Genomic DNA, 22,279 nt, shown 5'->3' with positions numbered 1-22,279 from the left:
TCCATATCATCTTAGACATTCTACATCGTCAAAAGTGGTATGCTAAGTTCTCGAAATGTGAATTTTGGTTGCATCAAGTAACTTTTCTTGGACATGTCATATCAAAAGATGGTGTTATGGTAGATCTTTCTAAGATTGAGGCCGTTGTTGATTGGAAGAGTCCGAAAAATGTGACTGAGATTCGAAGCTTTCTCGGTTTGGCGGGTTATTACCGTCGATTCGTGAAAGATTTCTCTAAGTTAGCTAGACCGATGACTCAATTGTTGAAGAAGGAGTCTAAGTTTGTGTGGACCGATGAGTGTGAGAATGCCTTCTTAGAGTTGAAGACTAGGTTGACTACCGCTCCGGTGTTGACCTTACCTGAGGATGGTGTGGACTACGATGTTTATTGTGATGCTTCAAAGCATGGCCTAGTTGTGTCTTGATGCAAAACCGAAGGGTTATTGCTTATGCTTCTCGACAACTGAGGGTTCACGAGGTGAACTATGCGACTCATGATCTTGAATTAGCCGTCGTGGTACATGCCTTGAAGACATGGAGGTATTACCTTATTGGAGTTCATTGCCGCATTTATACCGATCATAAGATTTTGAGGTGTATCTTTACCCAGAAAGAATTGAATATGAGGCAAAGAAGATGGCTAGAGTTGGTGAATGATTATGATGCCGAGTTGATTTATCATGAAGGGAAAGCAAATGTGGTGGCCGATGCTTTGAGTAGGAAGACTAGTCACTCTGTGAGCACTATCCGTGTGTTACCTGATGAACTTACCACGGAATTTCAAAAGTTAGGGATAAGCCTTGTTGGGAAGGGCTTTGACTATCTTAGTGCCTTGAGTGCAGAACCCGACTTTTACCGTGAGATCCGTACTTGCCTACCTGAGGATGCTACTTTCAAGTCCATTCAAGAAAAAATCCAACTTGGGCAAGCTAAGGATTGTGTAGTGGATAGTGATGGATACCTTCGTTACCAAGGCAGGATGTATGTTCCGAGAGTAGCCGAGTTGAGGAAGAAGATCATTGATGAAGCTCACCTTTCTCCTTACTCTATTCATCCTGGTGGTGACAAGATGTATAAAGACTTGAGATTACATTTTTGGTGGCTTAGGATGAAGATTGATGTCCTAGAGTATGTTAGCAAGTGTCTTACCTGTCAGAAAGTGAAGATTGAGCATCAGAAACCCGGGGGTTTGCTACAACCTTTGGATGTTCCCCTTTGGAAATGGGAGTCCATCTCCATGGACTTTGTGATGGCTTTACCTAAGACTTCTAGCGGAAAAGATGCGGTTTGGGTGGTTGTAGATCGATTGACCAAATGTGCTAGGTTTATACCTATCAAGGAGACATGGAGATTAGATGTCCTAGCTGGTGCCTAAGTGAAGGAGATAGTACGCTACCATGGAGTGCCTAAGGATATAGTTTCGATCGTGACCCGAGATTCTGTTCCGTTTCGGACTCGCCTTGCAAGAAGCCATGGGTAGTAAGCTACTGATAAGTACCGCTTTTCATGCCGCTACAGATGGACAGACTGAGAGGACTATCCAGACTTTAGAGGACCTCCTCCGTGCTTGTGCTTTAGACTTCCACACTTCTTGGGAGAAGTGCTTACCTCTTGTTGAATTCTCCTACAACAATAGATATCATACTTCTATCAAGATGTCACCTTATGAAGCTTTGTATGGTAGGAAGTGTCGTAGTCCGGTCTGTTAGGATCAAGTCCAAGATGCTCATGTGTTGGGACCCGATTTAGTGACTGAGACCATCAATCAGGTTCAGATCATTCGAGAGCGTATGAAAGCCGCTCAAGACCGACAGAAATTGTATGCCGATGTCCGTCGTCGACCACTTGCCTTTGAGGTTGATGATCGAGTGTTCCTTAAGGTGTCACCTATGAAAGGGGTGAAACGTTTTGGTGTGAAAGGAAAGCTGAGTCCCAAATACATTGGACCTTTCCGTGTGCTTGAGAAGATTGGTCCCGTTGCTTACCGTTTGGAGTTGACCCCGAATTTGAGCAAGGTTCATGATGTCTTCCATGTATCTAAGTTGAGGAAGTACATTAGTGATCCGAGCCATGTTATTCAAGAAGAAATCCCAGATTTGGAACCTAACTTGGCGTTGGAAGAAAGGCCGATCCGAATCCTCGAAAGGGCAAACAAACAACTTAGAAACAAAGTGGTGCCCCTAGTTCGTATCCTTTGGCGTTGTGGAAATGTCGAAGAAAAAACTTGGGAGCCTGAATCTTCTATGTTAGCTAAATATTCCGAACTCTTCTTGTGAGGTACTTTCCGTTCCTTTATCTAATCCTTGTGAGTTTTAGCTATCCTTTCGGGTGTTCCTCTCCTTCCCTGAAATATTCTCCGCGTTAGTAGTCATTGTTTAGTTGTAAAGAGCCGTAGTTAGAGTTTAGTCATGACCGACGAGGATATTTCCGTTCCATTGAAAGGACACGTATATTTCCATAAGTTCATGTTTTGAAGATGTTGATTAATTGATTTAAAGAGAAAGACCTACATATATACAATGTTTCTTCTTCTAAGTTTCGGGGACGAAACTTCTAAAAAGGAGGGATGATTGTAACACCCGTAAATTTGAAGACCTTTATTATATTTTAAAAGTAATATTTTAAACCATTTTAATTTAATATTAATTTATTTGAAATAATAATAATTTGATAAAATATAATTTTATTTTAGTTTGAAGTCATGTAATCACTTTTGATAGTTTAGAAATGTTTAAAAGTAATTTAAATTATATTTAAACCTTTTACGTTGATAAAATAGATTTCTGATAAAAGTCGTAATATTGGGATTTTTCTATTTCTTACGGTCGTTGGTTAAACGAGTTTGGATATTGGGCATATGAGTACTTAATCTTTTAGTAAAATCGTGTTTAAGAACTTTAATATTCTCGGAAATCGCGTTCGACGAATATTCCTAATTACCGTCGAAGCAAACCCAAAACGTAAACAATTGACCAACCTCCCCATGCCCTTTTGGACCGCCCATCTCCCCCATTTGTCTCCTCTTTCAATTTTCATTTTCCTCCATTCTCAATCTATCTCCTCCTTCTCTCAAACACCAAAAACCTACCAAAAATCCTCCTTACAAACCATAAATCCTTCATAATTCCTCCATTTCTCCACCAAATTTCATAAAAATTGTATGCTTGGAATCCTCTTTTCATTCCTCATCTCCTAGTAAGCTTTATTTTCATTTCCCCCAATTTTTGTTTAAGGCTCATCTTTTAGGGTTTCGAATTTAAGCTTAATAATTGTGTTTTTGTTGTTCTTATAGGTGAAGAATTTGAAGATGAGTTAGGTGACTCATATGTGGTTGAAGATGAAGAGTAATTTTGGGTTTTAGAAGCTTTCTCAAGTTATTACTTGTCTCTTTGCTAGCTTAAGGTAACTATTCCGAGTTACTCGACGATTTAATGTCACATAGATGTTGTGTTTGTTGTTTGTTAAGTGTTTAGATGATTGATAATGTGTTAGTTTCGTTATTCACATGACTTGTGTTGTTAAAGTTACTAATTTGTGGTTATTTCATATACTTGAGTATTGAAACGAAATGGGTATTGTTAATTGTTGCTTGAGACAGTATTAAATTGAGCTTGAAACGGATTTTGGTAGGAAAAAGGGAAAAGGGCGGAAAAACCGCCCAAAACAAATTTCATAAAGGGGCGCAGACCAGCAGGGCCCGGTGGGTCCGGCCGGATTTTGACCCGTCACTTTGGGTCGGGTCTTGGGTCTATTGTTTGATGTTTTGGGCCTATGGTTCATGTTTTGAAGTATGTTGGTATTTTGGCATGTAGGAAATTGTTTAAGCTAATATTTCCGTTGAATTGGTTATTTTATAAGTTGGCATATTTTCTCTATGACAATAGTTTTCACATGATAGAAATTAAAAATGGCATGAGTATGACATTGTGGTAAATTCCGTGATGTGGGCCAAAATGGGCCAAGACTCTGAGCTGGGCCAATTTGACCAAGTGAGTTTGGTCAAGCTAGGTTTAAACCGGTCAGCCTCGATTTGACCGATGACCCGTCGCGGGACTAGGGTCGAGGATTTGTCTTTGTGTATGATTGTCTTTTCATATGTTGGTTGTTGGATGAATTGGTTGCCTTATACTTGAGTTTTCTTGCCTTGTTGCCATTTTAGCTTGTTCTCATGAATTATGAGATTAACGGTTCGCTGAGTTTTGGATTACTAATGAGATTGTGGATATTGTTGGATTGTCAGCTAAATTTACATTTTTGTAGTCTTTCACAAGGAGGGATGTTATCCTAGAGTCCTTGATTTGAGCGTTAGTATTTATGTTGCCAATTTGGACTCTTTGCCCCTCTTATGGTTAAGTGGGTGTCCTACCTGTCTTGTGTGGTGTTGGTATCTTAGACCATCGTCATAGATAGGCCCTTATAGTCTTTGACGAGTGTATGTTCACCGCTTAATAGCCTTTGTGTCTTAGCTTGGTGGGTTTATATCCAAGTTAGGGTATGACTTCCTGACGTACTCTTAGAAGTATGTAGTCAGCTTAAGTACTAGCCAACCCTTTGGTGGACTCCTTAGGGGTACTCATGTGTTATTATCATGGGTCTTGGATGCGGTAGTTTTCCGCATGTCGCTAGGTCTGCGTAGGTTTAGGACTAGGGTGTTTACCTTACCTCGTGGTATAGACTCGAGTTACAGAGTGACTATTGACTGTACTAGGAACTTATGCCTGTCTCTAGATATATTGTCCTTTCTTGTTTGATGATTCTATGAATCATAGAAGGTGAGATGCAAGCCGGCTATGGTTGATAGAGTTTGGATTCCTGGATGTTATGTGATTCACATGATAGTGTAGTATGAGTCGGTCTAGTATTCACATGCTAAGACTATGTGTTGTTATATTGTTGTTCACATGATAAGCACGATTGTCTAGCATCTATATACTAAGGCTATGTGTTATTCATATTCATATTCTTATGTTTACATGTTATATTAATTATGACATTTTGTGGCTGGGAGAACTCAGAGTTACTCCCCACTGACTGTGGCTTTCGTATTTGTATAAAATGCGATCGACAGGTATGGTGATGCATATATGGGGTACATGGACGAGCTAGCGAGCAAAGTAACCTTGGGACCTAGATTGGCTTTATTTTATTGTGACCCTTAAACACTTTTTATGTCATATACTTTTTAAGGACATATGTCTCCCTTTTTCATATTTAGGTTGTATAACTTTGTTTCGCGACTTTAGCGATGTTTTATTTATGAGATTTATTTTAGACCTTGCATGTTTGACACCTTCCCATTTGGATATTTTTATAACAGGTTCAGGTTTCGTTTTCGATTTTAAAAATTACAGGTTTTTACCCAAATGAACCTATTACAAACATATCCATGCAGTTTTTATCTAAAATTATGTGTTTACTTTTCCGCAATGAATGAGGGTGTCACACATTTTAAGTTAAAAGTGCCGAAATAATGGAGGGTGTATAAGATTTATATTGTGTTTTTATTTTAAGTGGAAAACACAATGATTAAATCTAACTAGTAGCCTTGCATACCTATTGTTTCTTGGGTAGAAAAACTAGCTCATGCATTGGGCACTAGTCACCCCTCCCCACCGGTTTTCCAAGAGGGAAATATAGAGGATTTTTCCTCTATGATTTATTCTACTACTTCATTATATATTTCTAGTGTAAGAAATAATCAATTCTCTCTAACCTTGTGAAAACTTAGAGAAATAAAAATCCTCATAAATCTTTCCTCTCTTGGCCAAAAAAAAAATACAAGAGAGAACAAAATTTATTTTGTGTCAAATTTTAAGTAAGACTTGTATTATTTCTAGTACAAAATAATATTAGTTATTAGGGGTTTTTCCTTGGGTATTCACTTTTGGGAGAGGTTCTATTTTGGACCTTTTGTTCATCCATTATTAGGAAAGCTCAAGAACTAACAAGAAGGTGATCTTGTTGGTGCCCTAATATCCGAAACCTCAATGTAAGATTGACGATTTCTTCTTTTATCTTGCTTTAGTTTGCATGCATAAGATCTAGGATTTATTTTATGACTAAATAAATTTGAACATATATGAATACTAGTATTGGTGTCCGGCTTCGCCCGGGCTACCTTTACTTACCATTAATTTTTTTTTCATTAAATAAAATTACTTAAAGTTGCATAACCCATAAATTTATCATTAATATATTTTTCTATGACATATCCTAAAATTACGATGAAATAAATTTTGAGACAAATTCACTACTCCCGCTATTAATATTTTACTCTTATTAATGAAAAAATAGTAATAACATTTCACTACTTGCCCATAATCAATCATTGTTACTTTGACTACTCCCGCCGTAATTATTGTTACTGTCACTACTGTCGCATTAATATTGATAATTTCACTACTCCCGCCGTAGTTATTGTTACTTTCACTATTGCCGCATTAATATTGATTATTTCACTACTCCCGTTGTTGTTTCTACCACTTTCACTAATCTCACTGATAATATTCTTACGTTTACTATTCAAATGAGTGATTAATATCATATAACTATATCCAATGTTACTACAATTCTTTTCTTTACTGACGAAATTTTTTTTACCAATTACACGAAACATGCTCCATGCCTCATTAAGCCTTAACAATCTTTCTTTTGTTTTTCCACTATCTATCACAACCACATATAACTCATGTCCTCCCCACCAAACTCTTACACACCACAAGAGCCACTCCTTACATCATAAGAGTGGGTAACTTACGCATCAGGACCAACATACATGTAAAACAATGCATAAAGAAGCAAAATAACACTTTTGAATTAAACATGATATGCAACGAAGTCAAAAGATAAGCATATGACCCAAAACAGGGGTCACTAGATCGAGTACAGGCCGCTCGATCGAGTAAGTGGCTTACTCGATCGAGTAGGTGAAGGTCAGAAGCACGTAAAACAAATTACCAGGACTACTCGATCGAGTAAGGGTTACTCGATCGAGTACCAGAGATGCACTCGATCGAGTAAGGGCCACTCGATCGAGTACCCTACGCATTTCTCAGCACTGTCCAATTTTCGTAAAACGGTCATAACTCACTCGTTTCTTGATCATATGTTACTAGTATAGATACGTTATAATTAATTCATCCTGCAATATTATTATTCATCACATATTATAACACTTTGTAACACCCCCTATGTGACCGGTTCAAAATTGTAGGGCGAGTTCGCGACTTTAGGACGTCTCCCAAGCCTTTGCATTAGCTCCTACAACCTTTACCCCGGGTTCATTTTAATTGACTCCCTATGTTCATTATATTCATTAGTTACAGGTTTCAGGATCATCGCTTTGATACCACTTTGTGACACCCCCATACTCCAAGTGCCTTACCACGACCACTCAGGTATAAAGATGTCACCATCTCGGTTTCCTGAGGCAATGATAATCATAAGACAATAACGAAACAACATTTAAATAGTATAAGTTTAGTGAATAAATACAATCCAAAACCAAATGACCAAAATACGGGTTACAAGTTCCCAAAACAACTGTCTAATCTACCAAATGAAATGTCTGACAACTACTCAAGCTACAGCGGAAGACTCTTTCATCTGAAGGTGACACATCCCAGCTATCCCACGTATCTCGACTCATACCTGCTCAACAACTGCTTACCATCTCCGAATGGATCACCACGCTTTTAAAACAATAAACGGGTCAAGATACTAATCACATAATTTATATAATTCAACAACACAACAAACAACACAGCTCAATCGTCACAGATATACTCCGAACTCCATCATCAATCTCCACAATACTGACTTCACACTAAAGTGTGTAGCCCTGCCAGAGTACCCATCGCAACAGGTTACTCCTCGCCGCCAGTGGGGGACCGCAGTCGTTCCCACCTAAGCCCCGCTCATCTCCGTCGAGCGATAAACCCAAATCCATTAATGTGCACATCCTTTCTGTGGCGGGTTCCACAAAAGGCGAATAATGGGCGTGAAGCCACTTTCGCAAGTGACTCCACTCAGCCAGGGACGCATCCCGAAGAACACAGACAGATACAATCAACCACAACTACTATCAACAATCAAAACCAACAACCGTCACAATACTCGTATGATAATATTCAACGATCACAAAGCACAACCAACACATCATGTGACTAATAATGAGTAGGGAAACCCTACCTAGAATGCAATACAATTAGACGGTCTCAACAGCTGTTATCAAAAGGCCTCCTCTATGAATCCTCCTCCTAACATATAATCATACAATTACTAACAGTCATAAAAGACAACAAAACCCCCAAACCCCCAAATTAGGGTTTAAACAACCTTAACGAAAAACTATAAAATCAGTACGTAGATCTTACCCTCGACGCAAGGATCACAAGAATGTAAGGAACGATGAATTCCGACCTCCCAAGCTCCGCGGTTTGTCAATAATGCGAAGGATGCGAAGTACGTAGGTTGCAATCTCTTTTGAAAGTAATTAAGTTTGTAAAAGCATTTTATGAAAGTGACAGAAAGGTTTAAATACTAATTCGCATTATTAACAAAACCCGACAAAACATTACCCGTAAACCGGGGTACTCGATCGAGTAACAGACATACTCGATCGAGTGCCGCCTACTCGATCGAGTACCAAGGCTACTCGATCGAGTACCCTACAGGTCAGAAACTATTTTAAAAAGAAAAACACCCTTACTCGACAGAGTAAGGCCCACTCGATAGAGTACCCAGAGACTCATAAAACCGTAGTATTACAACTCGATCGAGCAGCCTCAGCTAGATCGAGTAACACGATTCCCAAGACTCACATCGTCACAAGTCATCAATCTTAAGGTTTCCGAAGGCCAAGGCAGGTGTCTAAGGTCAGTCAACGGGTCCCTAAAAGGACGGGTATTACAGTCTTTCTCCCTTAAAATAACTTCATCTCCAAAGTTCGGCCTATCCTCCCCCATGACACAAGGTCAAAGGAACCAAGGCCAACTACCACTATCCATCTGACACAGGCCAACACCACCGTTTAGGAATACCATCGCGCTATGAATGTTCATCAACCATCATCATCATCATCCACCTTAGCACATATTACACAACACGACTTCCTATCAAATCACCAATCTTCCTATTTAAAGCACCAAGCACGCATTGTATAAAAGAACGACCAACTTGACTATCACTTTCACTCATCTCATGTTATTACTCAAATATAAACCAACACAACTATTAGTCTATTCCTCCATCCATTACTTGCCAACAACTATCAATTACAAAACATCCAAAAGCAACAATTCTACTATTGATACACAACAACATATCATTCATTCCACTCGTTCATATTAATTTTTTTAACTCATCTCTATTACTCAATCGTGCAACAACAATTCTATTATTTAACCACTAACATTCAACTACATGACAACATTGTGAACAATTACTTGAAAATAAGATACAACAACATGCTTATTTATTTAACAATTGCAAACTACCACTCAACTGTACAATAACCACTACCAATTACTCAAACGACCATTTAAAATGCTACAAAATTGTCATAAAAATACTATAAAATTGCCATAATTACGTCATTTTCTCATGCGACACTACTCTTCCCCTCTTAAAAGGAATTTCGTCCCCGAAGTTCACCATCAAAACAACTTTAACTATTACACAAAGCGACAAATTCTTATTCCACATTGGCATTATAAACAACTCATGCTATACGTTGAGACTCACGACGACCATGATACGTGACATTACATAATTATGATTCATTTATATGAAACCAACGGAATAGTGAACAATATGATTACCCATTCCGTCACCCATTATTCTTCATGACATGAAATAATTCCTTATGTGATCATACAACTTACGCAACAAGAATTATAATCATTGATGTAAAACTATCACAAGTTTTATGTGTTTGAGTAAATTTGCAGCGGAATAAATTTTTATGTGTTTTTATGTTTTAATTGGAACGGAAATTAAAAGGATATGAAGCGAATTTCTCTCCTTCCTCGCAAGAAATTCGACTCAACTCACAACTAGCACTCAACCTCGCAAGACTGAATGTGTATTATCTCACCCTCGCAAGAACGAAATAATAAATCTAATAACTCACAAGCAATTAGAACTAACAAGAAACTCTTGTATTAATCTCTCAACTTGAATGAATAAAACTGAATACAATGACCCTTATTTATAGTGAAATAGATGACATAGATACCTCTAAGGACTTCCTAATTCAGGCGTGTAAGCCTTTCCTTAACTGACTCAAAGAACTTTCCTAAACTTGATCTTAAGAGAATTGGCAAATTGCCTTATTACAACTTTTATAGGATTAGGAAATAAACAACAACTACCTTAAATTTATTAACTAAAATAAAATAAGGACATATAATAAAACATCGGCTATAGGACCGACATAGTCTCCTTGAGATGCGTGCCCAGCAGCTCACTTAACCGTGTCCATCAACACGCCATCCTCGTTTCTCCATGTTATCATATTTACTATACTCGAGCCCATTTTCAAATCTTTGGAAATGTGAGTTACATTTCGAGAAATTAAGACTTCATTTTCATTTAACTCCAGTGCTCCCGCATTATTCTCCCCTTATTTTTGAGAATTTGACCTCAAATTGTCGTCTTCAAGATACGGTGATAGATCTCCGACATTAAATGTAGCACTTACCCCTCCATATTCGCTTGGTAAGTCAAGCTTGTATGCATTCGACCCATAGCATTCTAACACTTTGAATGGTCCATCGGCTCTTGGCATCAACTTATTCTTCCTTTTGGACGGGAACCTTTCTTTCCTTAAGTGTAACCAAACAAGATCACCAACTTTGAAAACGGGTTGTCTTCGATTCTTGTTTGCTTTCTCCTTGTATTTAGCATTAGCCTTCTCGATTTGAGCTCGTACCAGTTGACAAGTGCGAAGAAAAGTAGCATGCCTCTCTATAGCCTCAAAACTCAAGACATCTTTCTTCGGTATAGGAACCAAATCGATAGGTAGATACGGATTGATCCCATATACAATCTCAAATGGTGCTCGACCTGTAGTAATTGATGGGGTTCGATTATAAGCAAACTCGGCATGAGCTTGTTTGATATCCCAATCTTTCGTGCTCTTGCTCACTAGACCTCTCAATAAGTTCCCAAGTGTTCGATTAGTCACCTCGGTATGCCCATCGGTTTGGGGATGATGGGACGTACTAAACAGCAACTTCGTACCAACCAACCTCCACAATGTCTTCCAAATATAGCTCAAGAACTTAACATCTCGATCCGACACAATGGTAAGAGGAATACCATGTAATCTCACAATCTCCTTATAATAAAGTTCAGCAACTTTTATAGCATCATCGGTTTTATGACATGGAATAAAATGAGCCATCTTTGAGAATCGATCCACAACGACCATAATCGAATCCTTTCCACGTTGAGTTCTAGGTAAACCAAGTATGAAGTCCATACTTACCTCATTCCATGGCTGCGTAGGTACTGGTAAGGGCGTGTATAACCCTTTGGTGAATGAACTCTTCGCCTTTTGACACGCCACGCACTTAGCCACAATATTTTGTACATCGTTGATCATCTTAGGCCAATAAAAGTGTTCACTTACAATATCATAAGTCTTGTTGACATCGAAATGACCAGCAATAGCTCCTCCATGCGCCTCTCGAACTAAGAGTTCCTGAATCGATCCTTGAGGTATGCACAATCGACTCCCTTTAAACAAGTATCCATCTTGAACTGTGAATAACCCTGTAGGTTCAATAAGCTCCTTAGCAAAGTTAGGATCCTCTTTGTACAACTCATTGATATGTTCAAACCCGAGCAACCTCGCATCAAGCTCAACCAACAACACATGTCTTCTTGAAAGCGCATCAGCCACTTCATTCGAGCTTCCCGTCTTATACTTCGATGAAAAAGTAAAAGATTGTAAAAACTCCACCCATTTATCATGTCTTGGATTCAATTTTTGCTGCCCATGAATATGTTTTAAAGCTTCGTGATCCGAATGCAACACGAATGGTTTAGGTCGCAAATAATGACTCCAATGATCTAAAGCTCGCATTATGGCATAAAACTCCTTATCGTAAGTCGAATAGTTCAATCTTACACCACCCAACTTCTCGCTAAAGTAAGCAATGGGGCGTTTCTCCTGCACTAGTACGGCACCAATACCAACACCGCTTGCATCGCACTCAACTTTGAACAACTTATCAAAATTTGGAAGTGCTAAAACAGGTCCGGAACATAGCTTACTTTTTACCTCCTCAAACGCCTTTTGTGCACTCGTAGTCCACACAAACTCGCCTTTCTTTGTCAATTCCGTGATAGGAGCCATGATTGAACTGGAATTTTGAATAAAACGTCTATAAATCGAAGCTAGGCCATGAATACATCGTACCTCCGTAGTAGATTTAGGAATAGGCCATGCTTGAAGAGCTTCTATCTTCGACAGATCCATGCTCACTGATACCTGTCGATGTAAGTACCAAAAATAATATTTATAAATTCCGAACTACAACTAGCAAGCGGTAGTAAGGGTCGATCTGCAAGGAGGTAGGGAGATAATAGTTGCTATATATTTCAGTCTGTCGGGTAACAGTTGTGGGGGTTTTGATATGTATTAAATCTAAATCTAGAAATATAAACTAAATAGCAGATAAAAATAATAAAAAATGTAAACAATGATAAAAGGAATGCTAAGACGGTCGGTTCACTATAGCTGCGATGGCACATAATCCTAGGTAACTTCGAAATACGGTCGCGGAGGATGGGGAAAACAGGTCCTCTCGGTCCATGTTAAATCGTAGCTACCTCTCGGCCTATGCTACTATTCCCTAAGTCTCATTAATACTAACTCTCGTTCTAGATTAATGATTCCTAATGCAAACTAAATCACGTTATCTCTCTATCTTAGCAATTTAGTCGTTTTAATTCGTTAATTATTGTCCATTCCTATCTCTCGATCTATGGGATGGTCAAGTTTAAGCATCTATCAAGTCTCCTTTCGGTCTTATTGAAAGATAAAGCACTTAACGAACCAAACAAATGCAAAACCAGACGCGTAACCAGTCGATCGCCAAGGGTACCGGTCGATCGACCATACCGTGAATCGAAATCGCCTATAATTTATGCCATCTACGCTATAGCTCCCCTACATCCTAGCAATGGTGATTTAGCTACTCATATTCATGCTAATAACAACAATGAAATTGGTAATTAAAACAATAAATGAAAGCATAATTGAACTAATTAAATTGATAAAGCACATAAAACTATACTAGGGTTCAAGGGATCTAAACTAGCAATTTCTAAACTAATAAAATAGTAAGAACAAACTGAAATAAAGGAACAAGGATTACCGAAATTGGAACAAGCGAAGAATAGATCCGAAAGAAATGAGAACTTTATTGATAAATTGAATGTGAATGAAAACCTAAAGTAAAGTAATCTGAAAACTAGATGCCTGATACAGGAGAGTTGTGTTACGTTATATAGAAGAAGTAACGTAACCTAATTTCCTAAACTTAAGTACAATGGGCTTCTCGTCTTTTAATTCATGCATCAGCTCGTGGGGTGGTCGATCGACTACTTGTACCAGTCGATCGACCAAGAGTGCTGTACAGAATTGCATTCTGTCGATTCCTGCAGCGCGCACCGATCTTAAAACAGCTGCCATTTCTTCGTTAGTTGGTCAAATCAAGCGTTCTACGCGGCGTTGGAAAGCTAAGAGGATAAGCTTTCACATCCAATTTGAATCACTTGATTATCAGCTCTAAAACTCTAGATATTGCCATCTGAAGCAGGCTGCAAAATCGTGAAGTGCTTCTTTGCTTGTTAAACTCGTACGCACATGCTTTTGCTATCTTTAGGCCTTGAAATGCGCACCAAGCTCATTCCTCGAGTCAATACTTCATGTCAAATCCTATGCTAAAAACTCTGGGGCAGATTTGGTCCATTTTCCGCCATATTCTTCACATTCCTACAAAATCACACGAAAAGGAAGAAATACACGAAACAAGGGAAATAGTAGCATAAACTACTTAATTGAGCTCTGAAATGCGTGTGAAATGAGGTGCAAAACATCATATATTAGACACGCATCAAACTTTCCCAAACCAAACCCTTGCTTGTCCCCAAGCAAGAACTAGACTCGATCTTAGAACCTAATGGAACGAGTTCAATCTCAGAGCGAAATGCAACAAGTAAAGCCTAAACCAATTTAATGCACAACTAACAATCAATTAGCATTGTGAATCATGCAAACGAGTTATGGAGTTGTTAAAAACTGCTGAACCGTCAACTATAGAGACTTATCAAATTGAACTCTCACGGGTCGCTCAAATCACTCAAATAAGCACAGGTGAATATATGTAAAGATAGAAAGAAGTAATTTTGTAACGACACTCACCTAACTACGACCTATAAGAACATGCCTGCAATCTAATATGAAAATAATCTCTACAACCGTACATATGCATTCCAACCAAACCAGTGACCATGACACATGCCGAGGTAAATATGGATATGTGAGGTAATGGGTAAGAAGAGGAAAAAATGAATTTGGATAAGAGGAGTTAAAGCCAAGCTAGTAACTACATGTCCAAATTATAACAACATCCAACTTCTTGCTCCAGATAAATCAATACAAAACGGTGCTAATGAGTAGCACTAATCTCACAATCTCCACAAAAAGTCAACTCCCCAAATGATAATAATAAAGCATGGGAGCAAAAATCGCCATTTGATAAAGACTTTGAATTATGCGATTTTGATTTTTTTCTTTTCTTTTCTTTTCTTCCTTCTTTTCATTTTTTTTTTTCTTTTTTTTTTCAATTCTATTTTCTCTTCCTTTCTTTCCTCCTTTCAACATTCCACCAACCTTCTCATACAGAGCAATATAACCAAGATGCAATAAACACATTCCCACAACTACCAATACTGGCTCGGATAGGGTAGGCTAAATAATGGTACGTAGCTTATGGGACGAAAAGGCAAATTTGGCTATGTGAGGCTTATGGGTAAAATGAGAAAAGGGGACCTCTACCACATGTGTCAACAAACCACAAACCGAATGCATACGGGTATTAAGCAGATTAAGTTCATATTTATGCAAATTAATGTAACATGTCTTACAAGGAGTAACTACTCACATTCCTAAATAAACCGGTCATGGATGACACCAGTTATAGGCTCTAGACCTCAGAAAATGATGTAGTTTGCCGAAAATCTAAGTCAAGTTTAAAGTTCAGCAAGAAATTTAACGAAAACTCATAGATTATGCATATGATTCTACTAATAACATGTCAATTAGCAAGGCTTAGGCATAAACAGATGAAAATGCAATGTCATCATTGAAATACTACCGTTCCGACTCGACCTATATGCTAGAATAAACGTGAAATTTTTGAAATTTTTCAATCAATTTTTTTGAATTTTGATATATATATATATGAAATGAAATAACAAATGCAAACTGAAATGCAATAAACGTGAAACAGAAATGCAATGGAACATGTGAATGCAACGCAAAACCCTTCCCCAAACCAAATCACACAATGTCCCCATTGTTCAAAATCATATAAGAAAATAAGCAAAGGAAATGGGAGTTGCAGAATTATAACTAAAATGGACATAAAAGAAGGACTCGGAAACTCACAAGACTTTAAAGCGCGACAAAAGGAAACCTCCCAAACCAAATAGTGAGCTAGGAGGTTTCAATTGCAGTGCTACCAACAAGTACCTGAAAAGATAAACAAAAGTACCGCGCATAATTTCCGAGAACGTAATTTATGAAATGCAAAATTATGTGCACAATAAGGAAATGGAAGAAAACAGAAATAAATCGGAGAATAAAGTGGAGAAAAGACTCCCTCAACTCCGCAAATCAACCAAACACAGTAGGGGAATGATCGAAAACAGGTACAGCAGAGGACAGCGGTCGATCAACCACCTTACCCAGTCGATCGACCAAGATGACGGGAACAGAAGCTCCTGAATCAGAGCGCTCGGTCGATCGACTAAGATGGCGGTCGATCGATCAAATAGGTGTTTGAATAACTTCCTGATTTCTTCGAATTAGCTCAATAAATTAGCTAACAAGGTCTATAAACCTGCAAATACACATAATAATGCGCCCAAAATTGCGCAAAACCCAAAGTAACAGTCTAAAGTTTATAAAAATCCTAAGCAAACCAAACTAAGCGAAGTTTCGCGCACACAAAAAACGATAAATAGTCTAAAAGCAATAAATTGTCTTAAAAAGGTCTAAGAAACGAATCAACGGAAACTGCGAAAAATCTCCGACCAAGGATTCTGTCTACATGAAGTAGCTTCCGCAGTGCTCATCTCAGAAGCTGGACTCCACTCTACTCCGCCTGGAATACTCAACGGATCATCTCTAGCATCTTCCCAAGCATGGCCATCATCTTCTAGGTCCTCACACTCAAGATCCGACTCAAATTTTGACTGCTCCTTCTTCTTAGGCTCCTCATCCTGGCTCCTCGTCGCCTTGCATAGCTCGACATCCCAAACCGCCTCTCCGAACAATGGGCGCCTTCACACCGGAGCGATTAGCGGTTCTTTCTTCCCCAAACCGGTTCCTGCAACATCCAAAACAAAAGATTTGTCCTCCAATTTGCTCCCATTCTGGGGCGGAGGTGTCATAACATGAATAGGCACAGGTAATGAAGGAGGAGTGTCAGTAATTACAACATAAGACTTACGCGTAGAAATTGCATTACAAGTCACAGGACACATAGCATCTTTCTTCCTATAAGTCCGGGCAAAACTAATGGATCGCTTCCCCACCTTAAAGGTCGTGTCCCCGAGCCAACATCAATAATCGCACCAAAGAAGGTGTGCGAGAAAGGGTCTACCCAAAATGATAGGGATATGTGCATCCTCGGGTATGTCTAACACAATAAAGTCAACTGGGAAGAAGAATTTTCCTATTTGCACAGGAACATTCTCTAGGACTCCTACGGGCTGGACCGCAGAACGATCAGCCATTTGCACTGTCATATTAGTGACCGCAAATCTAGTCAATCCTAATCTCCTAGCAAGACTCAAAGGCATGACACTAATACTAGCCCCTAAATCACATAATGCCTTCTCAATTGAGAAGGTACCAATATTACAAGGGACTGAAAAGCTACCCGGGTCAGCTAACTTGTGTGGAGCAGTGTGAGTCAAATAAGAGTTAGATTCTTCAGTTAAATTAATAGACTCGACCCTATCAAGTTTCCGCTTCTTATTTAAAAGCTGCTTCATGAATTTCATATAAGCGAGAACTTGATTAACCAACTCAAGAAAAGGTACTTGCACATTGAGACTATGAATGACATTTTTAAATTTTTCAAAGTATACCTCATCCTTCGTTGGTACCACCTCTCTCGGATATGGGGTCATCGAAGTAGCTTAGCCCTCTGCTCTAGGTCTCTCATACCGGCATCGGTGGACTTAGGCTGAAAATCCACTACTTTATCCTTGTTATAGCTCGAACCTTCCTCAGTCCGTCTCAGGAATGAACCATTGACCGTCGTAGGGTCATACTTTGGAATCGGAACGGACCCATCAACATCCGGATCTTGCCTCGATAGTTTCGAGTCATCGCATTCAAACAAGAAGTCCCTCAAGTTGTCCGGCATTGGAGGATGGAATGGTTCGTCATCACCGCTTCCTCGGTCGATCGACCATGTTGGTCGATCGATCGATCGGGTTTCAACAGATACCGCCGAAGCTATGCCATTTCGCGGATCGGTCGATCGATCGGTGATGTGGTCGATCGACCGTGATTACTGCCGATCGTCTTTTTCTCGCCCTTTTTCTTCTTCCCTTTTTCACTTTCTCGGGTCCATCGAGAGCGGACCCGCTCCTCGCGTCATTGCTTGTACGGTCTCAATACGCTGATTCGAGAGTGAAATTGACTCGGTATCTCACCGCATGCTTGTCTAATGTAGCAATTTGAGATTTCTACTCCATGATTGAGACCTCATTTGCCGCATTACTTTTCTCGTACCTCTACCATAAGCAAACACACTAGACTTATCAACTCGCAACTTCATTATTTGACTCTTCTTTGTGACGGAGTGGATGGTGGTGGGGCTTCATAAGGAGGCACATATGGTTGATGCGGTGAAGTAGGAGCGTAATTATACGAATTGTCGAGCTGAAGTTGATGATAAGCAAACATCTTCTCCTTAGGGTTCCTGCATGCCTCAGATGTGTGTCCCGCTTCGCCGCATCTCCCACAAAACGGCACCTGCTGCTCCTGAGAATGGAACATGGGTGAACCCTTCTGGTACTGTAGATAGGACCTGTAGGACCTAAAAAAACAACACTAGAGGAAATGGTAAGAACTGCCTCAAGGTACTCAGTCTTCCCTTGAGGTGAAACACAGACTAAAATAAAAACAACTAAAACTAGCGCTGCCTCCCTGGCAACGGCGCCAAAATTTGATACCTGTCGATGTAAGTACCAAAAATAATATTTATAAATTCCGAACTACAACAAGCAAGCGGTAGTAAGGGTCGATCCGCAGGGAGGTAGGGAGATAATAGTTGCTATATATTTCAGTCTGTCGGGTAAAAGTTGTGGAGGTTTTGATATGTATTAAATCTAAATCTAGAAATATAAACTAAATAGCAGATAAAAATAATAAAAAATGTAAACAATGATAAAAGGAATGCTAAGACGGTCGGTTCACTATAGCTGCGATGGCACATAATCCTAGGTAACTTCGAAATACGGTCGCGGAGGATGGGGAAAACAAGTCCTCTCGGTCCATGTTAAATAGTAGCTACCTCTCGGCCTATGCTACTATTCCCTAAGTCTCATTAATACTAACTCTCGTTCTAGATTAATGATTCCTAATGCAAACTAAATCACGTTATCTCTCGATCTTAGCAATTTAGTCGTTTTAATTCGTTAATTATTGTCCATTCCTATCTCTTGATCTATGGGATGGTCAAGTTTAAGCATCTATCAAGTCTCCTTTCGGTCTTATTGAAAGATAAAGCACTTAACGAACCAAACAAATGCAAAACCAGACACGTAACCAGTCAATCGACCATGGGTACCGGTCGATCGACCATACCGTGAATCGAAATTGCCTATAATTTATGCCATCTACGCTATAGCTCCCCTACATCCTAACAATGGTGATTTAGCTACTCATATTTATGCAAATAACAACAATGAAATTGGTAATTAAAACAATAAATGAAAGCATAATTGAACTAATTAAATTGATAAAGCACATAAAACTATACTAGGGTTCAAGGGATCTAAACTAGCAATTTCTAAACTAATAAAATAGTAAGAACAAACTGAAATAAAGGAACAAGGATTACCGAAATTGGAACACGCGAAGAATAGATCCGAAAGCAATGAGAACTTTATTGATAAATTGAATGTGAATGAAAACCTAAAGTAAAGTAATCTGAAAACTAGATGCCTGATACAGGAGAGTTGTGTTACGTTATATAGAAGAAGTAACGTAACCTAATTTCCTAAACTTAAGTACAATGGGCTTCTCGTCTTTTAATTCACGCATCAGCTCGTGGGGTGGTCGATCGACTACTTGTACCAGTCGATCGACCAAGAGTGCTGTACAGAATTGCATTCTGTCGATTCCTGCAGCGCGCACCGATCTTAAAACAGCTGCCATTTCTTCGTTACTTGGTCAAATCAGGCGTTCTACACGGCGTTGGAAAGCTAAGAGGATAAGATTTCACCTGCAATTGGAATCAGTCGATTATCAGGTCTAGAACTCGAGATATTGTCATCTGAAGCAGGCTGCAAAATCGTGAAGTGCTTCTTTGCTTGTTAAACTCGTACGCACCATGCTTTTGCTATCTTTAGGCCTTGAAACGCGCACCAAGCTCATTCCTAGAGTCAATACTTCATGTCAAATCCTATTCTAAACACTACGGGGCAGATTTGGTCCTTTTTCCGCCATATTCTTCACATTCCTACAAAATCACACGAAAAGGAAGAAATACACGAAACAAGGGAAATAGTAGCATAAACTACTTAATTGAGCTCTGAAATGCGTGTGAAATGAGGTGCAAAACATCATATATTAGACACGCATCACTCACTCAATCTTTTCCCACAATGTAACCAAGGAATGTCACATTAGGAACCATGAATGTATACTTCTCGAGTTGACTAAACAACTTTTGTTTCCTCAACATCTCGAATACAACACGAAGGTGTTGCTTGTGCTCCTCCTCATTCTTGCTATAGACCAGAATGTCATCAAGATAAACAACCACAAACTTGTTAAGAAACGGCCTCAACACCTCATTCATGAGTCTCATAAATGAACTAGGTGCGTTGCATAACCCGAAAGGCATCACGAGCCATTCGTATAACCCTTGCTTCGTTTTGAATGAAGTATTTCATTCATCTCCTTCTCGAATCCTCATTTGATGATATCCACTTCTTAAATCGAGTTTTGAGAACACACACGAACCAGTAAGCTCATCTAACATATCATCGAGCCTAGGAATAGGAAAACGGTATTTTATTGTGATATTATTCACTGCTCTACTATCGATACACATTCGCCAAGTCCCATCTTTTTTAGGCACCAATAAAGCCGGCGCAGCACATGGACTCAAGCTTTCTTGTACATAGCCTCGATCAATCAACTCTTGTACTTGTCTTTGCAACTCCTTTGCTTCTTCAGGATTGCATCTATAAGCGGGCTTATTAGGTAAAGAATCTCCTGGAATTAAATCAATTTGATGCTCAATGCCCCGTTTTGGTGGTAGTCCATTCGGTAATTCATCGGGAAATACATCACCAAACTCATCCGATAACTCTTGCACGGCTGCCTTGTTGCTATCTTCACTTGGTAATTCACGCACCAACAACACATAAGTCGGATCCCCATGAGTCAATGCATCCTCAATCTCGCTTGCTTCTAAAAATAAGCTCCCTTTAACACTTGGCTTTTTCTTCTTACTTGATGATAAAGGATTAAGATGATACTTTGCCTTTCCTTTAGTCACAATGTAAACATTACTCCTACCTTCGTGTTCAACCTTTCGATCAAATTGCCATGGTCGTCCCAAAAGGATATGACAAGCACTCATTGGTATCACATCGCACCACACATCATCCTCATATGGCCCGAATTTGAATGAAATTAAAGATTGCTTCTTCTCTTGGATCCCATTGTTTCCATCAAGCCAATGCAATTTATAAGGTTTAGGGTGATTTCGACTTGATAATTTCAGTTTATCGACCAAATCCCTCGACACCACATTAGTACAAGATCCACTATCAATAATAAGGTTGCAAAGTTTATTTTGTACCTTACATAGAGTGTGAAAAATATGCTCTCTTTGCTCATCTTCGACCATCGCAGCCTTGGCATGTAGATTACGAATCACTAATGCTTCCTTCTCTTCGTCACTATAAGGATCAATCACATGAACCTCCTCTTCCTCGTCTTCACTTGCTGCCTCCCCCGTCTCTTTCTCACGTTCAGGTAGTATAAAGTTTGGAATCATATCACATAATTAATCGATTATTAGTACACGCTTTTTGGACATTCGTTAGCAATATGTCCATAAACTTGGCATTTGAAACAACGCCTCAATGAATTCCCCTTGTTCTCAACGACACCACTCTTAGCTTTGTCCTTGACTTCCTCCTTTTGAATCTCCTTAGGCTTGCTTTGTGCTGGTTTGGAATAAGAACTCGAGCTAGAACTAGAACCTGCTCCTTTCGAATAAGCATAGGGTCTCCTTGCTTTGTCATGCTTCTCAAACTTTAGAGCCAATCTACAAACATCATCAAATCCTTCGTAACTTTGGATCTCAACTCGTGTTGCAAGTGAAGGTGTTAAGCCCTTGATAAACCTCGCCACTCTAACCTCTTCTTTCTCATCAAGATCACAAAGAATCGACATCCTCTCAAATTCCTTAAGATAATCAGTTATGGACAGGCCTTCTTATGATAAGGATTGTAGCTTTAGATAATTCTCTTGTTCATAATCTCTTGGCATGAATTGTTTTATTAAGTGCTTCTTCAATTTCTCCCAGGAATCAATTTTAGGTTTTCCAGCCTTCTTTCTTTATTTCTTTAAATTTTCATACCATAAAGAAGCATATTTAGTAAGTTTAAGAATAGCTACCTTGAATTGCTTCTTGTCATCGTAGTCCTTGTATTCGAAAACCCGTTCTGTTTGTCGAATCCAATCCATGAACTTCTCCGGATCCATATCACCATTAAACTC

General features: G+C 39.1%; 1 protein-coding gene across 1 annotated transcript; it reads right to left on the bottom strand.

Annotated features, from left to right (window-relative positions):
* Positions 1-20,432: 20,432 nt before the first annotated feature.
* LOC141649493 (uncharacterized) lies at positions 20,433-21,551 on the bottom strand. Its single transcript, XM_074458183.1, has one exon. It carries the CDS (start codon positions 21,549-21,551, stop codon positions 20,433-20,435), a length of 1,119 nt encoding a protein of 372 aa, XP_074314284.1.
* Positions 21,552-22,279: the final 728 nt, after the last annotated feature.

This window comes from Silene latifolia, chromosome 3 (genome assembly GCF_048544455.1).
Source record: "Silene latifolia isolate original U9 population chromosome 3, ASM4854445v1, whole genome shotgun sequence".
Classification (NCBI taxonomy): Eukaryota; Viridiplantae; Streptophyta; class Magnoliopsida; order Caryophyllales; family Caryophyllaceae; genus Silene; species Silene latifolia.
The sequence above is the reverse complement of the archived record's forward strand: the minus strand, read 5'-3'. Positions and strand labels throughout refer to the sequence as shown.